Raw genomic sequence first — 25,391 nt, forward strand, 5'->3', positions numbered from 1 at the left:
GCAGTTTCCAAACTTTGTTGTAATTCATACAGATGGGTCAAAAAATGACACCCACATTGGAATCGCCGCAGTTTTCCTGAACATAACATTGGCCTACCAACTGCCACATGAGTTCAGTATATTTTCTGCCGAACTAATGGCAATTCAGGTTACACTGAAGCATATCGAAGCATATAACAAACTCTTTATATACCTTATCTGAGCTTGGAAGAACTATGCACTTCTGTTGGGTCCCAGGACATATTTGAATTCCAGGAAATGAATTAGTGGACAATGCCGCAAAAGCGGCCGACTTACCACCTGATGTACAGTGGAGAGTTCCACATCAAGATTATAGATGAATAATACAGGAAAAATGCATGTACCAGTGGTAATCAACATGGCAAAACCAACTTGAAAATAAGCTTCGAAGTATCAAGCCAAATCTTGAGCAATGGCCTTCAAGCCTCAGTGCAATTCGACAACAGGAGGTAATACTAGCTTGTCTCCGAATAGGTCACACTAATATTACTCATGGTTACCTTTTAAGAGGGGAGATTCACCCCCAGTGTGATCACTGTAAAACAGTGCTTTCAGTGAAACATATCCTTGTGGAATGCACAAAATTTGCAATAGAATGCCAGAATCACTTCACTCCAGCCACAACTGAAGACCCACTAACGCTTAGTTCACTTTGGGCAATAAAACAGATGTCTCAAAGATTTTTACCTTTCTCAAAGTGATCAATGTATACCACCTCCTTTAGCTAGTCAACAATCAGTTTCCTGACTCTCAATCCATAAAGAAATAGCATAAATACTAACCTATGTATGGCGCACTATGGCCATAGATGCCCACGTGCCAAAAAAATCCCCAAACAAACAAACAAACAAACCCAACAATGTACAAGATCCTGACCAGCTGCATAACAAGGAAGATATCAGACCATCTGGAGAGCCAGAACATAATGGCCAAACAGCAGAAAGGATGAAAGCAGCTGAGCAAAGGATGCAAGGAGCAATTAATCATAGATGCCGTGGTTATGGAGCAAGCCTACAAGAAGCGGTGTAACAAGTACACAGCCTACACCGATTACTGCAAAGCCTTCAACTCCGTGCCTCATAGCTGGCTAATAGAGGTGCTGAACATCTACAAAGTCAATTCAATAGCGACAAACGTTCTAGGAGAAACGATGCCAAAATGGAGTACCACCATTAAGGTCAAAAACGTCAGAACCAGCAAAATCCCCATCAAGAGAAGAGTTTTTCAGGGAGATGCCCTGAGTCCATTGTGGTTCTGTCTAGCACTTAACCTGCTATCCACCATGCTCAACAGTAGAAAGTACAGATATAACCTCAAAGAAGGAAGGAAGAACCTGTACACCCTCACCCATCTGATGTACATGGATGACATCAAGCTCTACGCTGGAACCGAGAAGCACCTCCAGCAAATACTCCAGATCACTGAAGAATTTAGCAATGATATTAGGATGCAATTTGGTCTAGACAAATGCAAGACCCACGGATTGCACCAGGAAAAATTAGTCAACCAAAACTACCAGCTTAAGACTGGTAAAGAAATCGAAAACATGGCAGAAGGAGAGGCCTACAAATACTTGGGGATGATGCAGGCTCAGCAGTTACAGCACAAGGAAATTAAGGCCTGCCTGACTGAAAAATACGATCAGAGACTTAGAAGCATGCTGAAAGCAAAGCTGAATGGAGGGAACACAGTTAAAGCCATAAACACCTATGCAGTCTCATTGCTAACATATTCCTTCGGGGTCATAGATTGGACTAACACCGAGCTGGAGGATATCATGAGGAAGACAAGGAGAGTGATGATCAACAGCCGCCAACACCACCCAAAATCTGCCGTGGAGAGAATGACAATTGCCCCAGAAGGAGTAAAGGGCTCGATAGAACTCAGTGAGCAACAGAAGACAGCAATAGTTAACCTGAAGGATTACTTCCAGAAACGCACAGCAGCAGCACTCCACCAGGCCATAAGGAAGATAGACAAGTGATATACTCCACTCAACCTAAGCGAGGAGTCCCTCCCAACCAGGAGGTACAAACGAAGCTAGAACGATGGGCAGAGAAGACACTCCATGGCAGACACTACAATGATCTCCATCAAGATCACATAGATAAAATTGCTTCCAATGCATGGCTCACAAGCGGAACGCTCTTCCCCCGAGACTGAAAGATTCATGCTTGCCATTCAAGACCAGGTAATCAACACCAGAAACTATAGAAAATACATCGCCAAGAAACCCGGAGTGTCTGATGACACATGTCAGCGATGTGATCCAACACATCACTGCGGGGTACAAGGTGAACCTAGACTGAGTACTCTTATAGACACGACCAGGTAGCCAGGATAATACATCAGAAACTAGCCAAGAAATACCAGTTGATCGAAGAAAATGTACCGTACTACAAGTACAAACCCAAGGCAGTACTATAGACTCCAACCCACAAGCTGTACTGGGATCGTGCCATAATAATGGATAGGACAATCCCGCACAACAGACTGCACATAACCCTTGTGGACAAGAAGGAAAAGGCTACCTGTTTGATTGACATAGCAGTACCCAACACTGGCAACCTGCAGAAAACTCACGGGGAAAAAATCAAGAAGTACACGAATCGAAGACAGGAGATCAAAGAGATGTGGCATATGCAACAAGTAACGACCATTCCGACCATCGTGTCAACCACAGGTATGGTGCCAAAGACCCTACATAACAGCCTAGCAGCAATAGGTCTCCCAGCGAACACCTACAAGGAACTCCACAAAGTCACAATCCTGAATACCTGTAGGATAGTTGGAGAGTTCCTCGACCAACAGTAACACCAAGACATAACAACAACCACCCTGTGTAATTGGTAGCAATACCCTTAACGAGGTGGAATCCCCAATCAGGGAGAAATAATATGAGCAATAATAATAGGTAAGATTCAGTGGGGGTATTATATTAGATTTAGTGGGGGTATATCACTAGGTAAGTGGTATACCCCCACTGAATCTAAGCGAGGAGCCCCCTCCCACCCAGATGGCACAAGAAACGAAGTTAGAAAGATGGGCAAAGAAGACACTCCATGGCAGACACTACAATGACCTTCATCAAGATCACATCGATAACATTGCTTCCAATGCATGGCTCACAAGGTGACGCTCTTCCCCGAGACTGAAGGATTCATGCTGGCCATCCATGACCGGGTAATCAACGCCAGAAACTAGAAAATACTTTGCAAAGGAGCCCGGAATGTCAGATGACACATGTCTACCATGCCACCTGGCCTCAGAAACGATCCAACACATCACTGCAGGGTGCAAGGTGATTACCTAGACTGAGTACACTCATAGACACAACCAGGTAGCCAGAATAATATATCAGAAGCTAGCGAGGAATTACCATTTGACCATAGAAAGCACCATACTGCAAGTACGAACCCCAGGCAGTACTAGAGACCCGAACCTACAAGCTGTACTGGGACTGAGCCATAATAATGGATAAGACGATCCCACACAACAGACCGGACATAACCCTTGTGGACATGATTGAAAAGGCTACCTACCTGATTGACATAGCAGTGCCCAACACTAGCAATGTCCAAAAAACCCATGAGGAAAATATTAGGAAGTACACAAACCTGAGACTTGAGGTCAAGGAGATGTGGCATATGCATGAAGTATCGACCATCCCGATCATCGTGTCAACCACCAGCATCGTGCCAAAGACTCTACATAGCAGCCTAGCAGCAATAGGTCTCCAAGAGAACACCTACAAGGAACTCCTGAAAGTCACAATCCTGAACACCTGTAGGATAGTCAGAGATTTCCTCAACCAACAAGTAACACCAGACTTTACAACCACCTTGTGTACTTGGTAGCAGTACCTGGTATGGAGTGGAATCCTCCAATCAGGGAAAAATAATACAAGAGCAACAATAATAATAATAATGATCGATGAATGTGTACCGTACTACAAGTATGAACCTGAGGCAATACTAGAGACCCTAACCCACAAGATGTACTGGGACCACGCCATAATAGTGGATAGGACAATCCCACACAACAGACCGGACATAACCCTTGTGGACAAGAAGGTAAAGGCTACCCATCTGATTGACATAGCAGTACCCAGACTGGCAGGAGCGGATTAAGATCGGTTGAGGCCCCGGGCGCAGAAGAAAATATTGGGCCCCTTAATTTTTTTAAATAAATAAAAAATATTATGTACTATTAATGTTTTATTTCCAATAAAATTTGAATATAATATATGTATAATATAATTAATAATAGCATAATAATAATCACAAAGTTTTGAACTAATGTGTTCAACTAATTTGTTGGGGTTTTGCGTGGGCCCTTCAGAAGTCGGGCCCAGGGCGCGTGCCCCGTGCGCCCGCCGTTAAATGCGCCTCTGCAGACTGGCAACGTGCAGAAAACCCATGGGGAAAAAATCAGGAAGTACATGAATGAACCTAAGACAGGAGACAAAGAGATGTGGCATATGCAAGTAACGACCATCCCGGTCATCATTTCAACCCCAGGTATGGTGCCAAAGACCCTACATAACAGCCTAGCAGCAATAGGTCTCCAAGCGAACACCTACAAGGAACTCCAGAAAGTTGCAATCCTGAAAACCTGTAGGATAGTCAGAGAGTTCCTCGACCAACAGTAACACCAGACATAACAATAGCCACTTTGTGTACTTGGTAGCAATACCCGTCACAAGGTGGAATCCCCAATAGGGAGAAATAATATAAGAGCAATAATAATAATAATAAAAAACCTCATATATTGAATAAGCATACTAACCCATAAAATTACATAAATTATTGTTGTTTGTTAGTCAACTAAAATTTGATGGACTGGTTGGATATAAGTGGCATAACAATTGCTACCAAGTACAACAAAGCCACTTTATGTGCTTGGTAGCAAAACCCGTCACGAGGTGGAATCCCCAATCAGGGAGAAATAATATAAGAGCAATAATAATGATAATAAAAAATCTTGTATATTGAATAAGCATACTAACCCATAAAATTACATAAATTATTGTTGTTTGTTAGTCAACTAAAATTTGATGGACTGGTTGGAAAACCTTGTTCCAAGATAAATGAAGCACTAGGTGGCAGTGTTTACCATGTATTGATATATCATTTTCTTAAAGATGTGACTACTGTCAAGCACAAAAGGATTGGATTTTTCTTTCATAAAAGTGATTACAACGATCTCAGTTTTGAACTCTATTCAGTGGGACTAAGAATGATATTAAAAACAACAAATTCTATATCAGAAGCATTCAGGGAATTAATCATAGACAATAATAGGCTTTTTATATCAACTAAGAGATACCGTTACAGAAACGGATATCAGGTGAACTGATGAGACTAGTGAAAGTGAAGGAAAATACATGGGATTATTATAAATTATCATTGGATACAGAAACCAACTACAAATATAAACTAGTCTGCAATAAAATCACAAAAGAGGCTAGGAAGTCTAAGGCAAATTACAAGAAGAGTCTGGCAAAGAATGCAAAGAAAAGAAGAGTAGAAAAGTCTTCTTTACTTATGAAGAAACTCTTGAAGAAAAGGAATGAATCACATAGTACACCAGATATGAATAGTACAACTGTTGACGATCCTACAAACTGAATACATATTTTAATAACTGTTGATGATCCTACAAACTGAATACATATTTTAATAGGGGCTAAATGATTTTGTGATAATTGAACGTAAGGTAAAAGAGTGGTTGCTGAGGCTAAATGTGAATAAGGTGCCTTTGGGAGATGGAGTCTATCCAGTTATGTTAAGGAAGGTAGCAAAAGAGGTATGCAAACTTTTAACCATAATTTGAATTGAATTCACCTTGAATAAATTATGAATCTTGAATTGAATTAAAGAGTCATAATTTAAATCTTGAATTGAATTCAAGATTCATAACCTTGAATCCTTGGATTTAATGTCCCTATGGACTGGAGGTGTGCACATATATATCCCCAGTTCACAGAGGGAGAACAAAGGGGCAAATGAGTAATATCAGACCTGTAAGTTTGTTCTTGAAAAAACAATGGAGTCACTGGTTTGCAGGATTCCTAGATAGGAATGTGGTCATACTGCAGTCACAGCAAAGATTTGTGCAAAAAACTTTCTGTACAAATTGGAATAGTGTGGCATTATGGGCAGGTTATTGCTATGGATAATAAAAGAATGGTTGAGCAGGAGGGGATGAGAGTGGTAATCAGTGGGCACTGGTCACATTGGACTAATGTACAAGAAAGTGTCCAAACTGGGCCCATTGTTGTTTTCAATATTTATTAATTATATTCGATGAAGGCATATCACTTTAATGTGTAAGTCTGCAGATTATACAAAGGTTAGTTGGGTTTTAATGACTGTAATCAGGGTATGCTACTGCAACAAGATCTTGAAAAAAAATTAAGCACATGGGCTGAGAAGTGGCAATTGAATTCTAATCTTGGCAAATGCAAGGTCCTGGATATGGGAATAGTAATCCTAGAATAACTTACCAACTGTATGGCATCACACTGCAGGTAGTATAGAACGAAAAAACCTGGGGTGATTGATACAACAAGATCTTAGTGTTAATTGCCTGGCAGCACTGGGGATCTCTCCCAACTCTGCATTGTATCTTTGTGATGCCTACAGTTCACTGTAAAGCCCAGATTGTATATATGTAAGTGTAGGATTTGTGCAGTGTAGTGGTGGGTTGTATTGTTATGTTCATCTGGCCTCTTAGCTGTGTGTGCTGGGAAACCCAGGCACCTCCATTGCCTGTCACTATCTCAGGGAGGTGGGCTAGGTCAGTAGGTAAATGGATGTACGAGTACTCTAGTGGGGGCAAAAACGCTGGATGTTGCCTGAGCTTGTCAGGAAGGGCCAGATAGAAAAAATAAAATAAACAAACGGGAGGAATTGGAAGGAAGGAAGGAAGGAAGGAAGAGGTAAAAGCAGGAAAAAGAAAAAAAAAATTAAAAGGGAGCATGGGGATGACAGTTTGAGTTTGAGACAAAAGGGTGAAGGCACAGGAGGTGGATGATAGGAAGACTTCCATCTGGAAATAGGAAGAATAAGGGGATAGAGAGACACCCCTGCAGAGGAAACCCACCCTCTGCTTGGAGGGGAACTGTTAAGAAGCAGACAGAATTAGGGTGGTAACACCCACCACATGAAAGGTATGGGAGAAGGGAGGTGGGGAAGGGAATGGGCAGAGCCCTTGGAAGGGTTGGGGAATGAGGTCATAGGGCTAGAATGCCCTCTGTGAGAGGATTTGCCCTGTTTGTCATAGCAAGCAACATTCCAATGCTGACCAGACCAGCTGGAACCAGCAGCAGCATCAGCATCCCATGCCATTCTGCCTAGGAAAATTAATCATCATTGCATCAGCACAAGTATGAAGGTGTTCCAAAAGATGGTTGCTTCTCCCCCCCCCTGCAGTCATGGTCAAGAGGGGTACCTGTGTACATCAGTATACAACATAAATTTCCCACACATTCACACACCTGCCAGTCAAACAAGCAAATAGGACATTTCAAGGTTTTTTTTTTTTTTTTTTTTTGACATATATTCAGGGCACATAGGACAATTCCTTCACCTAGCATTTACACATCTTCTGCTCACACTTGCTCCTTCTTTCATATGGACAGCAGCCTGTGATTGTGCAGTGAGACTTGAAATTCTTTGAGTATTGCAAACACTAATAGGACAGCTTTTTAATTTTGTTAGTGAGATACAGGAATTTTGCCTGCAGTAATAAGGAAGTGATTATTCCTGTTGGTTCAGGCACATCTTAAGTACATAGAGGTCTGAAGCCTCATTTTAGGAAGGATGTGAATCAGTTGGAATGGTGTAGGGAAGAGCATTGAGATCAGTGAGCAAAACAAAAGGTTACTTTTTCCAAGAAAGACCATTTTTGCAGTGTCTATAAACTAGATCTGGAAGTCTGTGAGGAGTTCTGATGTTTTTAAGGCTATGAATGGATTGAGCAAGCTAAGTGTGGGTGACTTCCTTACCCTTGCTTACACATGAGGGAAAAGATATTTACGTTGATCAAGGATGGTTGCAGATAGATTGCAGAGATTTGCTTTCAGCCTGTGGGTTTTTGATTGTTGCAATAAAGTTCCATTTGGTGGAAGAAGTGGTTAGTGGTTAATTTGAATAAATTTAAGGAAGAATCATATAAATTACTAGAGGAAATTGACTGGTAATGTGGGAAGCTTATTTTTGGGGGGGTGGAGGGCTAATGTATAAGCTTGTTCCTAGCATTGCTTACTAATACTAATACTAAATGGTGATGTGGTTGAATGTGATATTAATTATGTAGATTAGTAGGATATGTCCCAAAATATATCTGTTATACATTGTACAAGAAGTGCAGTAGAATAAATGTAGTTTTGTAAAAAAAAAAAATTGTAGAGCATTATTTTTGAAGTGATTTTGTACTTCTGCTCTAATATCCAGTTGGAGCTCCTCCACTGTGGCTAAGTTTGAACTTTTATGCGTTGAAAAAAATTGTAGAGCATTACTTTTGAAGTACTTCGTGTACTTCTTCTACAAGCTGCAAGTCTTCCCCCTCCCGATTGTCTATGTTAAAAAATCAGAGAAACTGGACCTTCTACCATCCACAGCAACTTTCCAAGTTTGCACATTATTGTGCTGAAATAATAGTTTACCCTGGATGAAATATGTGAATGAGTTGTAGCTGTTGGTTCTCCCATCATACTATATTTTGACTTGTGGAGTGAGGGGCTAATATTGTTTTACTTGCAAAGAAGTCATGGATTTACTAATATTGTTTTACTTGCAAAGAAGTCATGGATTTACTAATATTGTTTTACTTGCAAAGAAGTCAAGGATTTACTAATATTGTTTTACTTGCAAAGAAGTCAAGGATTTACTAATATTGTTTTACTTGCAAAGAAGTCAAGGATTTACTAATATTGTTTTACTTGCAAAGAAGTCAAGGATTTACTAATATTGTTTTACTTGCAAAGAAGTCAAGAATTTGCCATCAGCTTCTGTACACCCAATTATTCCAAGTATAATGTTTGTTATCACAGCAAACCTCATATGAAAGTTTTTAAAAGCAGAAACTAATAAACTTTGTAGGCCTTGTTATCAATGTTTTTTAATATTTAATGCCTGGACTTTGTCTGACTTTTATAGCATGTAGGGACTTCTTTGGACATTTATAGCATATAGGAACTTTTTCAGACATTTCTAGTATGTAGGAACTTGTTCAGACATTTCTAGCTTGTATGTAAATTGTTATTAAGTGTTTCTTTCTCTTTTGTTATTTCCTTTTAATCTTTTCTGTCATTATTACTGATGAAGATCTATATATTGCAATCAGCAGTACACAGATCCACATCAGCAATACTGACAGAATCAGCCTACAGTTGTATTGATTTCTTCAATAAATCAACTTATATGCATAAGTTTTATTAATTGAAGAAATAGTATAAGTATGCTTATGCAAATTATATCTTTTCACTATTTCATTAACACTTTATTTTCCCTAAGTAAAATCTCTGTATGTCCCTGAAATATTCATAATATAATAATATTTTAATTTTAGATCGTATGTATAGCTTAGCTTAATTTTCAGCACTCACCTCATAGTAATCCGCTTAGCTGGTGGAGGGTTTTACCACATACATAGTGGTTATAGGATTCTAATACTTTACAGGGATTATGGGTTTAAAATTAAGTTATGGGCTATAAAAAAATTTTTAAGAAAGGAAAGTGCACCTTCCATGGTTGCCTAATTAAATTAAATTAAATGAAGAGAAAAAAAGAAAAGGAAAATATAAGCTAATAATCGCGCATGAGCGACTTTCGAGTTTCCTCGTCTTCAGTTAGCTATAGTGGAGGGGGGAAGAGAGTGTGCTTGTGTTATATACGGGTTGGGTTCCCGAAACCCCCCCCTCCACTATAGCTAACTGAAGACGATATCTATAAATGGTATTCCTAAAAGTAAATCATCAATGAAAGACTCTACAACAACTACATTAAAAAAAAAAAAAAAAAGAGAGAGAGAGAGAGAGGTAAATGTAGGAAGCATTTTGTTCATAAAATTTCTTTGGCAAAAAAAAAAAAAAAAAGAGTTGAATATTTTATTCGGATGTCAAGGCAAGTTAATTTAGTATCATAAAGCTATAAATCGTTATTAACTAGATCATGACATTTCGTTTTGTGATTTAACCGACGTGAGCAGTATGATCAAGGCAGTTTCTCTTGAATTGTTATTGTGTATTTTTTTTATATTTCTATGTGAGTTACATAACCTACCATCTAACCTGCCATGTTTTTTTCTTTTATTGTGAACCCTCTGGTTAACCTGTTTTAGGGTATTTCCCTTATTACTATCATTAATATTCCCTAAGGTAAAAAGGAATTTTATATATATAAACAAAAAGTTTATTTATTTATTTTTTCTTTCTGTGTCTTCATTTTCCAGATGAGCCCGGAAAGCCAGGAAAACCTACAGCAAAAGACTGGGGAAAGCATTATGCTGATTTAGTGTGGAAACCGCCTTCTAATGATGGTGGTGCTCCAATTTCCAGCTATATCATTGAAAAGAAGGATAAATTCAGTACCAAGTGGCAGAAAGCTGAGGAGGTCATTGGTGATAAGTGTGAAGCACGAATTTCTGATCTTATTGAAGGTATGGATTATCAGTTTCGTGTAAAAGCAGTGAATAAGGCTGGTCCTGGGGAACCTAGCGATGCAAGTGATTTTGTAACAGCAAAGCCAAGATTTTGTAAGTTTAATCATTCTTTTCTTTTAATTGTATTTTACTAATGAAAATATATATACTTCTTTTTATCAATCTAACTAAACCAATCATAAGTTCAGTTGCAAATTATATTTTATCATTTTATTATTGATAAGTGTAGATTCAAAATGGATAGTTCTTTCAAGTGTGAACTACATTTATATGAAATAAATAAATAAAAAAAAAGAAAAGAAAAAAGGATTATTCAAACTTCACTTTTTTTTAAAAAACAAGCATATAAGTAACACTCTAAAATTATTAAATGAAGGGATAAAAGCAGTAAAAATCTAATTAGTGAATTAAAAAGCAATAAAATATATATCTGCAAGGGATGGTTTTCAAAATGTACAAAATGTTTTCAAAATGGAAAGAATAAGTGATTCTGATTGTTTTTATCTGATTGATTTTAAGTCTAAAGAAGAAAAATGTGGGCATGAAATGAATGAATTTTATTTTTTTTTAGAATAATTTAGACTATAAATAATGTGCTTAAGAACACTTAAAGTTTCACACACTTCTGCGACATGTACCCCTGTATTTTATTTTAGTGCTTTTAATTTTGTTATCATTAGTTTTAGCTGATGTTAGAATACTTTTAGATATATATTTTTAATCATTTTAGATTTTTTATTTATATGTGTTTCAATAAAAATTTTAGTTTCCGGTTATTTTTAGTTTTATTTCATGTAATACAGTTGATGTTTGTAAGAACTGTTATGGATTTTCAATGTAAATACTGGATGGGCATTACTCTTTTACAGTATAATGATTTATTTATTTAATTTTTTTCCTGAATGAGTTTCAAATTAAAAAAAAAAAAAAAAGTTAGATAAATTTCTTAATCATCTTATTCCAGGTGACATGCCAAAAATAAATATACAAGACTGAATGCATAGTTTATGTTATACAACATTGAGCTTTTTTTAAATTTTTTGTTGAAATTTAACAATTTATTTATTAGTTAAAAATCTATTTTGGCACAGTAATATGTTTGGCAATCAGTAGTCATATTATCCAAAAAAAATCAGTTTGTGAACTTTTCAGTTCAAGCCTAGTGGCTCGCTTTAACTCCATCTGCTTTCCTAAATACAGGTAAAATTCTATTTCATGCTGTTGTTTAAACAAAACTATTAAGTGAAACACTGATAGATGAAGCACTTTTTTTTGGGTTTCTATTATTGCCTTCCTTTCTGCTGCTCTTTTCAGTTTCATCATAATATAAACATATACATTCCTCACTGAATGGCCACTGCTGTTGCTGCAGAAATTAGAGACTCTTTTTATTATGTCTAATTATTATATAAAATTGTTTATTGCCTTGACTATTATTATATGCATAAAGTGATTTCTCATTTTGATGGTTATTATTATTCATCTACATATTTATTTAATTGAAAAATGTGCATGTGCAATTAAATTGTATATGCTTAATGGTTTATGAATTTTAAAATGGATGCGATTAATAGTTTCATCTTTTTTTTTTTTTATGTTTATAGTGTTGTTTTTTTTTTTTTTTTTTCAACAGAGTTAATAAAAGTTTTTCTAGATAATCTAGATAATATTATTTAGAATAATTTGAAGTAATGACCACTTAACTATATATAAAGTTCAAGCTTAAATTTAAAATTTATTTGATTCCAAATAGACTTCAATTTATGCTTTAGTAACAAATAAATGAATTGATTCTATACACAATGAATTGACAGCCTCACATCCTTTTTAATGATGTTGTTGTCAACCTAAAACTCTGGGATCATTCCCACATCTAAGGAAGAAAAGAAAATATAAAGTATTGTTTAAGAAATATATCACACAGTAGAGGAGATTAATTTTGCAAAATTCTATTTATATTATTAACATATCTTGTGGAAACATCTTAGATTACAATGCTCACTGATTATAAGACATATTTATAAAAAACATATATTTGTGTGCTCACATAACATCATCAGCTGAAAAAAATAATAATAATAATAACTCACTTTATTTACCATTCCTTCTGATAATTTGTCAAATATTTCTTTAAGTTTATTCAAAAATTTTCTTCTACAGCAATTGGTGGATTTGTATTCCAAGAACAAAAAATATAAATTTTTACATAACCATTATCACAGTATGAACTGAGATAATAGCATATGTATTAAGAGTTGCAATTGTTAATGACCATTGCTCATCTATTCTGCAGCTACCCTTTTTTAGTTTAAATTTGTGTCCCCTTGTGTTTATATACTGAGAAAGAGTAATGATGCCATTTACCATTTACTGCCCTTAAGTCTTTTAAATCCTCAAACATTTCAGTAGGATACCACAGATACCTAGTATCCAGATGCTGCAGTCCTAATATTTCTTGGTAAGAATACTCTTTTGTGCCCCTAACTAATGTCATTCTTTTCTGCACCCTTTTTTTTTTTATTTATTTTTTTTTATTAAATCTGTGTAATTCTTAAAAAAGGGGTATCCAAGCCTGATATTCCTAAATTGGGGTATCCAACCCTGTATAACATATCAATTCAAAGATGTAGCTCAACCAGTATTTTATATGAGTGTTTTTAAATAACTATTCTACTAGCATTGATCAAGTGTCCTGCAGATGGTTCTGCTAAAATGGCCTTATTTATATTTCTTGCACTTTAAAATAAAACAAAATATATTCAGTATGCCTCTACTAAAAACAAATTATTATAATGTAATTAATTTAATTTATTTTGTTTCTAGTCATGAAGAAAACGTGTTTTTTTTTTTTTTTTTTTTGTACTGAAAGTGAATAAATAAAATTAAGTTCATATATATTTGGTGTTCTACCAAAATGGAAAAACACGTATGGTGTATGGCCAGTCTCTTACCCAATCCAAAATGTTCTGTTTCTTCGAAATATTTGAAAGAAAACTTCTTCTTTATGTAATGTAATATAAAACAAAATGACAGGGCCACGCCAAGGCATGGCAGAATGGGGCACCAAATGTAGACATTATAGTGACATTTGAGACATGGTCACTAAGAAATAAGGAATGCAGAATTTGAATACGGAGTAATACAATGCGTACAAAAAAAGACAGACAGGACAAGAGAGGGGAGAAGTTATGCCCTTAATTAAAAAGCACATAAAATCTAAGACAGTGCATTCAGTTGATATGGATGGCCAATGGAATGTAGAGTCAATTTTGTGTGACATAAGCACTGGTAAAACAAAAGTGAGGGATCATCAACAGTTTTCTATAGGCCTAATGAGTATAATGAACAATTATACCGACAGTTGTTCATTACACTGATTTACTGGCCCTCGATATAGAGAGGGTCATTAAATCTGATATTAACTGGAACTTGTTGGTTGATCACACACAGTAGCAAAGTTTTTTCACATTTATTGGATGACCGTTTTCTACACCAGCATGTCAACCATGGCAACAAGAGAAAAAATATTCTTGATCTCACTATCAGCAGTAACTCTTCATGCATTAAACATATATGTAGATGAAAGTCCACTAGGTAGCATGATCAGTGTATTGATATGGGATTTACTTAAAAATGTAACTGCTATCAAGGGCAAAAGGATGCTACAGTGGACTGAGACAGTTTTTAAATTGCATGTAATGGGATCAACTGTTGAAACTACCAACAAAAAAATTCTAAATGAGACATATTCCAGCTGCTAGAAGCTGCTAAGTTTTTTATACCAACTAAGAAATAAAATTCAGGGTTTTGACCTAAATGGGTGTCCGCTGAACTGGTGAGACTCATGGCAGAGAACTAAAAATACATGGAATGCATATAAATTATCACACAGTACAGAAGCCTACAGTACTTATAAATTAGACTGCAATTAAATCACAAAGGTGGGTAGTCAAGCTAAGGCACATTATGAGCAAGTCTCTAGCAAAAAGCAGCCAAGGCTTCTTTTCTGATGTAAACACTAAATGGAAGAGGATGAATCAAATTGGTTCATTAGATATGATTGGTCTAATTGTTGATGATCCTGCTCAGGTTGCTGCAGCTGAATAGGAATAAGTGTTCTGCATCTACATTGAAACATTAGAATTTTTTTGGAGGTGCACATTCAAGCATTTTAGCATTAGTAGAGGCATATGATGCAAGAAAGTAAGATTATGCAGTATCTGCCAAAAAAAAAAAATAAAATAAAACCTTCCCATTTCAACCACCCATTCACTCCAAAGTTTGTTTGGTTAAGCTATCAACTTCCACAATGACAGATGGAAGCTTGTTCCAGCAAACCTTTAGCCATAATTATGAGAGCATCCTTGGATTTTTAGGCAAAGTCTGTACGGACTAAAGATGGGCAGATGTATCCCCAATTCACAAAGGAGAGACGTGTTAGTTTGATCCTTCTGGGAATTCATGGAGTTGCTGGTTAAATAAGTAATGCAGGACCATATATACAGAAATGCAGTTATACTGCAATCCCAGCATGGATTTCTTAAGGGAAGGTCTTATCTGAACAATCTGATTGGATATTGCTTTGCAGTAACAAAGAAACTGAATGAAAAAAAAAATTATTTTGTCATCATGTACTTAAATTTCAGTAAGGCTTTTGACACAGATTTTTATGTTTCACAAAAAAGACTGCTGCACAAATTAGAGCACGATGGAATTAGGGGTGAATTGCTATAATGGATAAAGGGATGGTTGAATAGTTAAAGACAATGTATTGTTATATATGGGCACTGCTATTAGTGGATCCCACAGGTTCAGTGATGGTCCCCTTACCATTTTAATATTTTTTAACGATGAAGAAGGCATATCAATCATATTGTCTAAGTTTGCAGATAGAGAGATTGGCAGTGTGGTTAATGTTAAACAACAAAACCTAGAAAAATTAGGCAGGTAGGCTGAGAAGTGGTAACTGAGGTTTAACATTGATAAATGCATGATACTATATATGGACAGCAGTAATCCTAGCATAACTTACATATTATGTGTACCACACTGATGATGTGCAGAGCAAAGGAGACTTCCAACATGAAGTTCTCTGAATAGTGGAGACAGGCTGTTAGTACAGCTCATAGGTTTTTGCCAATAATATACAGGAATGTTGCCATTAGGGGCAGGGAAGTGATGATCCCATGGTTATAAAGGCATTGGTTAGGCCACATGTAGAGTATCACATAACGGTCTGGAAGCTTTATTTTAAGCAGGATTTGGATCTCTTGGAACAGATGCAGAGAAAAGCAGCTAGATTAGTCAAATACAGAAAAGGATAATCTAACCATAAAAGATATTAGTTCTGCAAATCGTAGCCCCTGCAGTATGACCTGATTAAACCTTTCTCAGATAAAACACATAAGGGGAGATAAATATAAAAAGTATGGCAGGAGAATAAATGTGTGAAAATGATTGATTTAAAAAAAAAAACTATGTATTGGATGCATAAATTTAAGGAAGAATTAAACAAAGAATTATTGCATATAACTGGATGAGTTGGGTGTTGTTTCTTTGGGACTGATGCTGTATAAACTTCCCTTCTTGGATCACTAGCCACTGCTAAAATCAATAAACATTCTGATGCCAAAGCAAAGGAGTAAAAATATTCTTGTAAATGTGGTTAATATTAAACTCTTTGTGTTCCAGTAATTGCATATGTCAATTTATTCTGTGTCAATTACCTCGATTTATTCTGTCATAACATATGTTTTGAAAAAGTTATGGGTGAAGGCAAAAAACATGAAATTCAACCTTTCTTGAGAGATTAAATTTGATGTCTAAAATTGCATGTGTTAGTAACCATAAAAAAAAAAAGAAAAAAAAAAGTTACATAACAGCCCAAATGGGCTGTATTAAGGTAACTAAGAGTAAGAACAGGTGCATATATACTTACATGTACACCAAAGCTAGAAGTATAGTAAATAAATTCAATGAATTTGAAATGCTGATCAAGTCATCAAAGGCAGATATCGTTGGGATATCAGAGACATGGTGTCACACAGATATAAGCAGTGCAGAATTGGAATTTGGAGTACAATACGTGCAGAAAAGACAGACAGGGTAGGAAGGGAGAAGGGGTTATGCTGTTAGTTAAGAAACACACAAAATCTAAGGAAGTGCATCCAGTTGACACGGGTACCCGGTGCAATGTTGAGTCTGTTTGGTGTGACATAAACACTGGGAAGGGGGAAATCAGAGTAGGAGTATGTTATAGGCCTAATGACTCTGATGACTACAATGAACAGTTGTGCAGAGAAATAGAATGGTCCAGTAAATCAGAATGTCTTGTAATGGGGGATTTTAACTTCCAGATATTGACTGGAACTTGTGGGTTGGTCACTCACAGGCTAGCAAGAATTTTGTGAATTTATTGGAGGATTGTTTTCTACAGCAACATGTTCGAGGAGCAACCAGAGGAAGTAATACTCTTGATCTGATTATCAGCAGTGATTATTCGTGCATTAAGAATTTGCAGATAAAGGAACCACTAGGTGACAGTGATTACAGTGTACTGATGTGAGATTTACTTAAAGATGTAACTACCATCAAGGGTAAAGGGAAGGGTTTTTGCTTTCGTAAAGGTGACTACAGTGGTCTCAGACAGTTTTTAAATTCTATGCAGCGGGATCAGCTGATGATGTTACCAATATGAATTCTAAACCGGAAGCCTTCATGGACTTACCCTTGGAGGCTACTAGGCTTTTCATACCAACTAAGAAATATTGTTCAAGGTTCAGGCCTAAATGGTTGTTAGATGAATTAATGAGGCTCGTGGCAGAAAAGAAAAATGCATGGGATGAATATAAATTTTCAGGTGACACAGAAGCCTGCAGCAGATATAAGCTAGTCTGTAATCAAGTCACAAAGGAGGTTAGGCAGGTGAAGGCAGATTACAAGAATTCTTTGGAAAATTGCACAAAGAAAAACAGCAAAGAGTTCTTTACTTATGTAAACTCTGGAAGGGAAGGGATGAATCGGATTGGTCCACTTAACGTAAATGGTTTGACTATTGATGATCCTGTTCAAGTAGCTGATAAACTGAATGAGTATTTTGCCTCTACATTCATACATGAGCAGTTGTTCAAGGAGGGGAATGCCAGAAGTTTATCAAACTCTACCAAGGAGCTAAGTGATTTTATAATAACTGAGAGCAAAGTGGAGGAGAAATTGTTGAAGTTAACCATTTAAAAAGGCATCTGGGGTGGATGGAACTATCCAGTTATATTGAAGGAGGCAGCAAGGGAAGTAAGAAAAACCCTTAGCCATATTTATAAGAGCATCTTTAGAGTCAGGAGAGGTACCCATGGACTAGATATGTACAAATGTATCCCCAATTCACAAATGGGTGTGCAAAGGGTGACACAAATAATCATAGAACTGTTAGTTGAACTTCTGTTCCGTGGAAAATAATGGAGTCACTGGTTAAAGAAGCACTGCAGGATCATCTAGACAGGAATGCAGTAATAGTTCAGACACAGCATGGGTTTGTTAAGGGGAAGTCTTGTGTGGGCAATTTCATTGGATACTATGATGTGGTCACAAAGGAACTGCATGCAAAAAATAATTTTGATATCATACTTGGATTTCAGAAAAGTTTTTGATACTGTTGCACATGGAAGACTGCTGTACAAATTGGAGTGATATGGCATTAAGGACAAGTTCCTACAATGGATAAAGGGATAGTTGAGTGGAAGATTTTTTTTTTTTTTGGTAGTTGTTGGCGCATCGGCTTCTGTGGCCATAATGCACCTCCCAAGGTTTTTGCGGTACTTTGATCCAAGCCCGAGGCGGGATTCGAACCTGCGACCTTTGAGTTGCCAGGCAGGCACTTTACCCACCCGGCTAGCCCGGACGGCTGAGTGGGAGATGGCAGAGAGTGATAATAAATGGACACTGCTATATGTGGACTATTGTTATTAGTGGAGTCCCCCAGGGTTCGGTGCTGGGCCATTGTAGTTTTGTGTACTTATCAATGATATCAATGAATGTATATCAGGCTTAATGTTCAAGTTTGCAGATGATACAAATGTTGCAGGGTTGTTAATGACAGTAAAGACAGTATGCTACTGCAACAGGATCTAGAAAAGTTAGGCAGATAGGCTGAGAAGTGGCAACTGAAGTTTAACATTAATAAATAAAAAGTACTGCATATGGGTAGCAGTAACCAAGTGAAATGTACCAACTGTGTGGTGATACACCTCAGGGAGGTGGAGAATGAAAAAGACAGAGACAAGGAGGTGATTATCACTTTGTATAAGGCAATGCTCAGGCCACAACTTGAGTACTGTGTACAGCTCTGGGGACCTCATTTTGGAAGGATGTAGAATTGCTAGTATGAGTACAGAGAAGGGCAGCAAGATTGGTGAGAGGAACAAAGGGGTGTGCTTATGAAGAAAGGCTTAAGTTCTGCAAATTGCAGCATCTGGAAACTAAGCACCTGCGAGGTGATCTGATTGAGGTGTATAAGGCCTTGAATGGTTTGAGCCAGCTTAATGCTCATGGGATACTTCCACTTGCTCAGATTAAGAACCTGAGGGGGCATAGATTCAAATTGAGGAAAGACAGTTGTAGAATAGATGTGCGGAAGTTTGCCTTTAGATAGCGGGTTGTTGATTGCTGGAACAGATTTCCATCTGTTGTTGTGGAAGTTGATAGGTTAAATAAATTTCAGTCTGAAATAGACAAACATTTGGAGTGATCGGATGGACGAAATGGGAAGGTGTTTTTGTTTTTTTACAGGGGACAGAGAATTTCCCACCCCTCCCCGAAAGCACCAAATTTTTAGAATATGTCCTTGGAAGGATGACTCACAATAACTGCACATCATTACATTCTTGAGGCTACTCTCTTTCTAGATCAATATCCTACACATAATATCATGATTTCTCTGATAATGGTCAACATGACATAGTTACTGTTTGTTTGTTTGTTTATTTGGTTTTTAGGAGCATTAGCAACTAAGGCCATATTGCTCCGGATATGCGATGGTCATTCCCTGACCTTTCTGCATCCTCCGTATATGGTGGTGACGGGCTTGAACCCCGGTCTAATCAAGAAGCGTGTGCTACGCACTGCTGCTCCTTCCCACCTGGCTATGGAGGCGCCACACATAGTTACTTATTGCTACCATAGCTGCAATAGTGTGAATGTGACTGGTCTAACTAGGACATGGCAAATGTGTCCTCTGCCATAGGCACCAAATGGAGTTACAGAAAAGAGTCAGAATATGATTTATTTGAAAAATATACTAAGATTTTTATTACCTAATGAATTATTATAAAAGTCTATAGATTTTATTTAAAATACTGCAAAATTTATGATAATAATTTGAAAATTATAAATTAAAATAGCCATTGCTGTTGGAAATATTGATATATGGAGTTAGTAGGACTGCCCTGTGCTGTGTGTTTTATTTTATTTTTTCAGTTAGTAGCTTTTGTAAAAACCATATACACTTCATTTAGGCACCACATTCTTAGTGACTGCATTTATAGAACTCCAGTCATTCTAGCTATGAATATCCTTTTGTGCCCAACCACTAATTTTGTTATCCTTCTCTGTACCCTTTCAATAGATCTGTGTCATTCCTCTATGCAGTATTCTAAATGTGGCCTAACCGTTACTTTAAACAATCGGATAATCACTTCTTTGTCCCTACTGACCAAGTTTCTGTTTTTCATTGTTAGAACCCCATGGGCTGCTCTAGCAGATTGTTTGCACTTCTCAGAAAATTTCATGTCACACTTTTTATAGTTGTCCCTAAATATTTTTCATACTCCACTACCTTGAGTTTGGTGCCATCCAGTGGTATATTGTTTAAGAATTACTGCTACCCAAATGCATTACCTAACATTTATCATTTATAATTGTTAAATTAAGCTACGCTATTATATTGTGTAAATTGTTAAACCTCAGTTGCAATTTTCACCCATTGACATGATTTATCTTGTTCCTCTTGAAGTTGATTATTCTCTTCTTCTTCTTTGTATTTTGATGAATATAAATATTCTTGTTAACTTTCTTTGCCCTCATAGCCAGTGATACCTCATACTCAATGTTTTTTAGCCTAACTTGTTCATTGGAATTATAACAGATCAGCTCATACATATTATATTTGTTAAAGCCTTTTATTAGGATCCACTTGATTAGAAAGTGTGCAAGAACATTTTTTGCTGATGCTATTGAGGCATTGTTAAGTAGTTCAGAAATTTGTTGTTTAGTGGGATACACAGACTAATAGTTTAATTATAGTCATATGCAAAGATGCAATTAATTCTTAGATTTCATCTATTTGGACATGCAGGGATAATATTATATTGATTCCGTCACCAAGAAAACATATAGGCATATAAATACTTGTTTATTACACTAATGCTAGTAGCATGCTAAATAAATTTTATGAATCTGAAGTACTGGTTAAATCATGAAATACTGATACCTTAGGCATATCAGAAATACAGTTCACTCTGATATAAGGGATGCAGAATTTGAATGTGGTGAACATAGTGTTTACAGAAAGGACAGGTGTGACATCGGGGAGGGGGAGTGTTACACTTTTGTTTAAGAAGCACATGTTTTTTTAAAACAGTACAACCAGCATGGTATGCTAATGTAATATTTTTCCAGTCTGGTGTGATAATAAACATTGGGAAAACAAAATAGGAAAGGAGTATACTATAAGTCAAATGACTGACAAGTATAATGAACAACTATACAAAAAAAAAAAGGGAAAAAAGTAGGGTGGGCCACAAATCAAAATGTATTACCATAAGGTATATTGACTTTTCAGGTAACAATTGGAACTTGTGAGTTAATCACTCACAGCATTTCCACATTCACTGGATAACTTCTTACCATGCCAACAATTTAGAGAGGCTACAACAGAAAGCAGTATTCTTTACATGATCATCAGTAATGATTTATGATGTATTATCTTCAAGTAAAGGAACAGTGGCAATGATCACAGCATATTGATGTGAGATCTATTCAAAGAAATAACTACTATCAAGAGGGTAAAGGAAAAGGTAAATTGAAGAAATTCTCTAAAATGCAGATCCAGAAGTTAATAAACTCAAATAGTAGTTAGGATTAATCTTACCAACTACTAATTAAAAAAGATAATATTACCATAAATGTTTCTTCTGCTTGATGGTTTATGAAACTTGTTTTGAAATGAATGTTGTCCAGATGAAGCAGTTTGCTTCTACTAAAATCATCTTGTTCCTATTCTATGTGACTAATGATGGTATATGCTTTGCATTGGACGTGCTTTCACATAAATAATTGATTAACTAAACATTATAAAAAATATATATGAATTACTGTTTCCAAGTGCTATTTTTTTGGGAGAAGCAATTAGAATGCTATTATAGAACCTCATTTAAAAACACACTATATACCAATGAAATTTAATGTTCAAATAATAAAATAAACTGATCATCATTAAGGAATATCAATATTAGTATTTATTAAGATGCTAATATTCATTGGATTTTTTTTTAAAATGAAACCCCAAAATTCTAAAACAATAAATTTAAATAATTAGGATAAGCTAGGGTCTAATTATAAATGAGAAGGAATCAGGGTAAGTGCATTCAAGAACCTTTTTTTTTATAAAAATAGCACTGCCTTTCCATTGACATTATTACTATAAGCATCATATTCAGATAAAATATAGGCTTTTGGAAGGAAAAATTCAAAGGCTAATCAAGTTAAAAGTAAGCACTACAGTGTTGAGAAATTGGTTCCTTTATGGCATAAAACTCTGCTGTTGAACTATTGAAACCAGTGCACAGTAATTTCCCCATCACCTCATTTTTCAAATAAAAGTGTTTGTCTCTAGACAACTTTTTCAGTGAACATAAGATATGGTAACCCTAGGGCAGTAAATTGGGCAGGGGCTTAATGTAGGTGTAATGTTCAGCTTATCCCACCTGTTCTACTGCATCTGAATCTTGACATCATGGGCTGCATAAGGCCATATAATTTTCTAGAGTGGTACTGTGCCATGTTTTAATCTGCTACAGTGATGCCTTATGTTTGCATGAATTTCCAATATTATTGGAAGACCAGGCCAGATTTCAAATAGTTGGCACATTTGTCAACCAATGAATGTTTGTCACTGTGTGGGTACTACATTGTGATAGATATTCATTCGTGCTAAAAAATTGCATCAATATGCACACATATAGTGAGGTGTATTTAAATTAGTAAGTAAGCAAACCCTTAGCCTTGATTATTAGAGCATCCTTGGACTCAGGGAAGGTCCCCATGGACAGGAGATTTGCAAATGTATCCCCAATTCATAAAGGGGGATCAATCAAAAGGTGATATGAGTAATTACAGACCTGTTAGTTTCACTTCTGTTCTGGGGAAAATAATGAAGTCACTGGTTAAAGAAACACTACAGGATCATCTAGACAAGACTCCTGTTATAGTTCAAACACAGAAAGGGTTCGTTAAGGGAAAATCTTGCCTGACCAATTTGATTGTATATTATGACATGGTCAAAAAGGAACTGGCTGCACAATATAATTTTGATATCATATACTTGGATTTTAGGAAAGCGTTTGATACTGCTACACATGGAAGACTGCTGTACAAATTGGAGCAATATTGCATTAAGGGTTTATTAAATATTGCTATAGATAAAGTTATGGTTGAGTGGGAGAAGACAGAGAGTCGTAATCAGTGGTCACTGCTCTTTGTGGACTCATGTTATTAGTGGATTCCCCGTGATTCGGTGTTGGGCCCATTGTTGTTTTCTATATTTATTAATGATATTGATGAAGGTATATCAGGCTTAATGTCCAAGTTTGCAGATGATATGAAGATTGGCAGGGTTGTTAATGACAGTAATGACATTATAACAGTAATGACATTACCTAACTTTTCTAGAGATCTAGAAAAGTTAGGCAGATGGGCTGACAGGTTGCAACTGAAGTTTAACATTGACAAAAATCAAAGTACTGCATATGGGTAGCAAACCCAGAGTAATGTACCAACTGTGCAGTACTACACTCAGGTAGTGGAGAAAGAAAAAAACCCAGGGGTAATTGTACAGTCAAATATGCAGTTTTCTAAGCAGTGCAGACAGGCTGCCAGAGCAAGTCATGGGGTTTTGTTAATGATATTCTGGTATTTTGCTAGCAGGGATTAGGAGGTGATTACCCCTTTGAATAAGGCACACCTTAAGTACTGCATACAGGTCTGAAAGCCTAATTTTAAGAAGGATGTAGAGTTGCTAGAACAAGTACAGAGAAAGCAAGATTGGTGAGGGGAACAAAGGGGTGCTCTTACAAAGAAATTCTTAAGATCTTCAAATTGCAGCATCTGGAGACTAAGAGCTTGCGAGGTGATCTGATTGAGGTGTAAGGCCTTGAATGATTTGAGCAAGCTCAATACTGATGGGATTCTTCCTCTTGCTCATGTTACGCACTTGAAGCGGTCATAAATTCAAATTGAGAAAAGGCAGTTGTCGAATAGATGTGCAGAAATTTGTGCAGAACAAACTTCCATCTGTAGTTGTGGAAGTTGACTGCTTAAATAAATTCAAGGTAGAACTAGATAAAAGTTTTGTAGTGAATGGGTGGGTGAAATGGGAAGGGTTTTCTTTTCTTTTCTTTTTTTTTTTTTTTTTTTATGGCTGATGCTGTATAAGCTTGCTTTCTTGCATCATATGCCTCTACTAATGCTAAATATATGCAAACATGCAAACTACGGTAGTTTTCCTGCCTCTTTCCAAGTATCTGTCACCTAAATTATATATCAATCTTGGAGTGTGTTGTTATTCATTCTGTAGTACAGAACAAATAACAACAAATATTGTCATTTTTTTTTTCTGTACATATTCAACTGATTATTCCAAAATTCTCAATTTCACCTGAATGAAACTTATATTTGACCAGGTATAATTTTACTGCATTAAATTTTTAAAGTGAAAAATCTTTTATAATCTCCTTATTGCTGATATTACAATGTATCCAACCAATTATTTATTAAATAATATGGTTGGATGCATTGACCTACTTTTATAAATAATGTATAATGTGTAGCTAAATACATAAATAATGCAAATTTGACATTTGCGTACTCTGTATAATATGTGTACTTGTTTCTACCTAGTGGCCCCCAAAATTGATGCATTGAAGGATCTTACAGTACATGTTGGACAGAATGTTAAGTTTGATGTTAAAATTATTGGAGAGCCACCACCTAAGAAGGAATGGTTCCTGGAAAAATGTCCTCTTAAGAGTGCTGAACGTTTGACTATAGAATCTGAACCATACAGAGCAAAACTCGTAATCCATTCTGTTGAAAGAAAAGATACTGGAATCTATAAAATCACAGCAGAGAATAATTCTGGAAAAGATGAGGCTGTTGCAAATCTTGTTGTATTAGGTAATAAAACTGCTTTCTAGAAACATAAAATATAGTGTAAATAAGTTTTACTTTTTTATTATAATTTTGTTTAGTAATCTGCACAAATTTCATCATGGTTTGTAATTAATTTAAATTATTAGTGTAGTTTAATACATAATTATAATTGTTGATATTGTTCTGTAGCATGATTAAAGTGAACAGATTTTAATTTTGGTTTACATTCTGTAACAATTGGCTATTTTTTTTTTTTTTTTCTTTAATATTTAAGTTCTCTG

General features: G+C 36.1%; 1 protein-coding gene across 2 annotated transcripts in view; it reads left to right on the forward strand.

Moving 5' to 3' along the window:
- LOC150079033 (twitchin-like) overlaps positions 1 to 25,391 on the forward strand; it is a 2,795,346-nt gene that overhangs the window by 1,280,890 nt on the left and 1,489,065 nt on the right. For both annotated transcript variants that reach the window (XM_090382361.1, XM_090382360.1), the window contains 2 exons: positions 10,480 to 10,782; positions 24,859 to 25,134. In XM_090382361.1, coding sequence (XP_090238487.1) covers positions 10,480 to 10,782; positions 24,859 to 25,134 — 579 coding nt within the window. The remainder of the gene's footprint in view (positions 1 to 10,479; positions 10,783 to 24,858; positions 25,135 to 25,391) is intronic.

This window comes from Mastigoproctus giganteus, chromosome 10 (genome assembly GCF_048544385.1).
Source record: "Mastigoproctus giganteus isolate SK-2022 chromosome 10, ASM4854438v1, whole genome shotgun sequence".
NCBI classification, from domain to species: Eukaryota; Metazoa; Arthropoda; class Arachnida; order Uropygi; family Thelyphonidae; genus Mastigoproctus; species Mastigoproctus giganteus.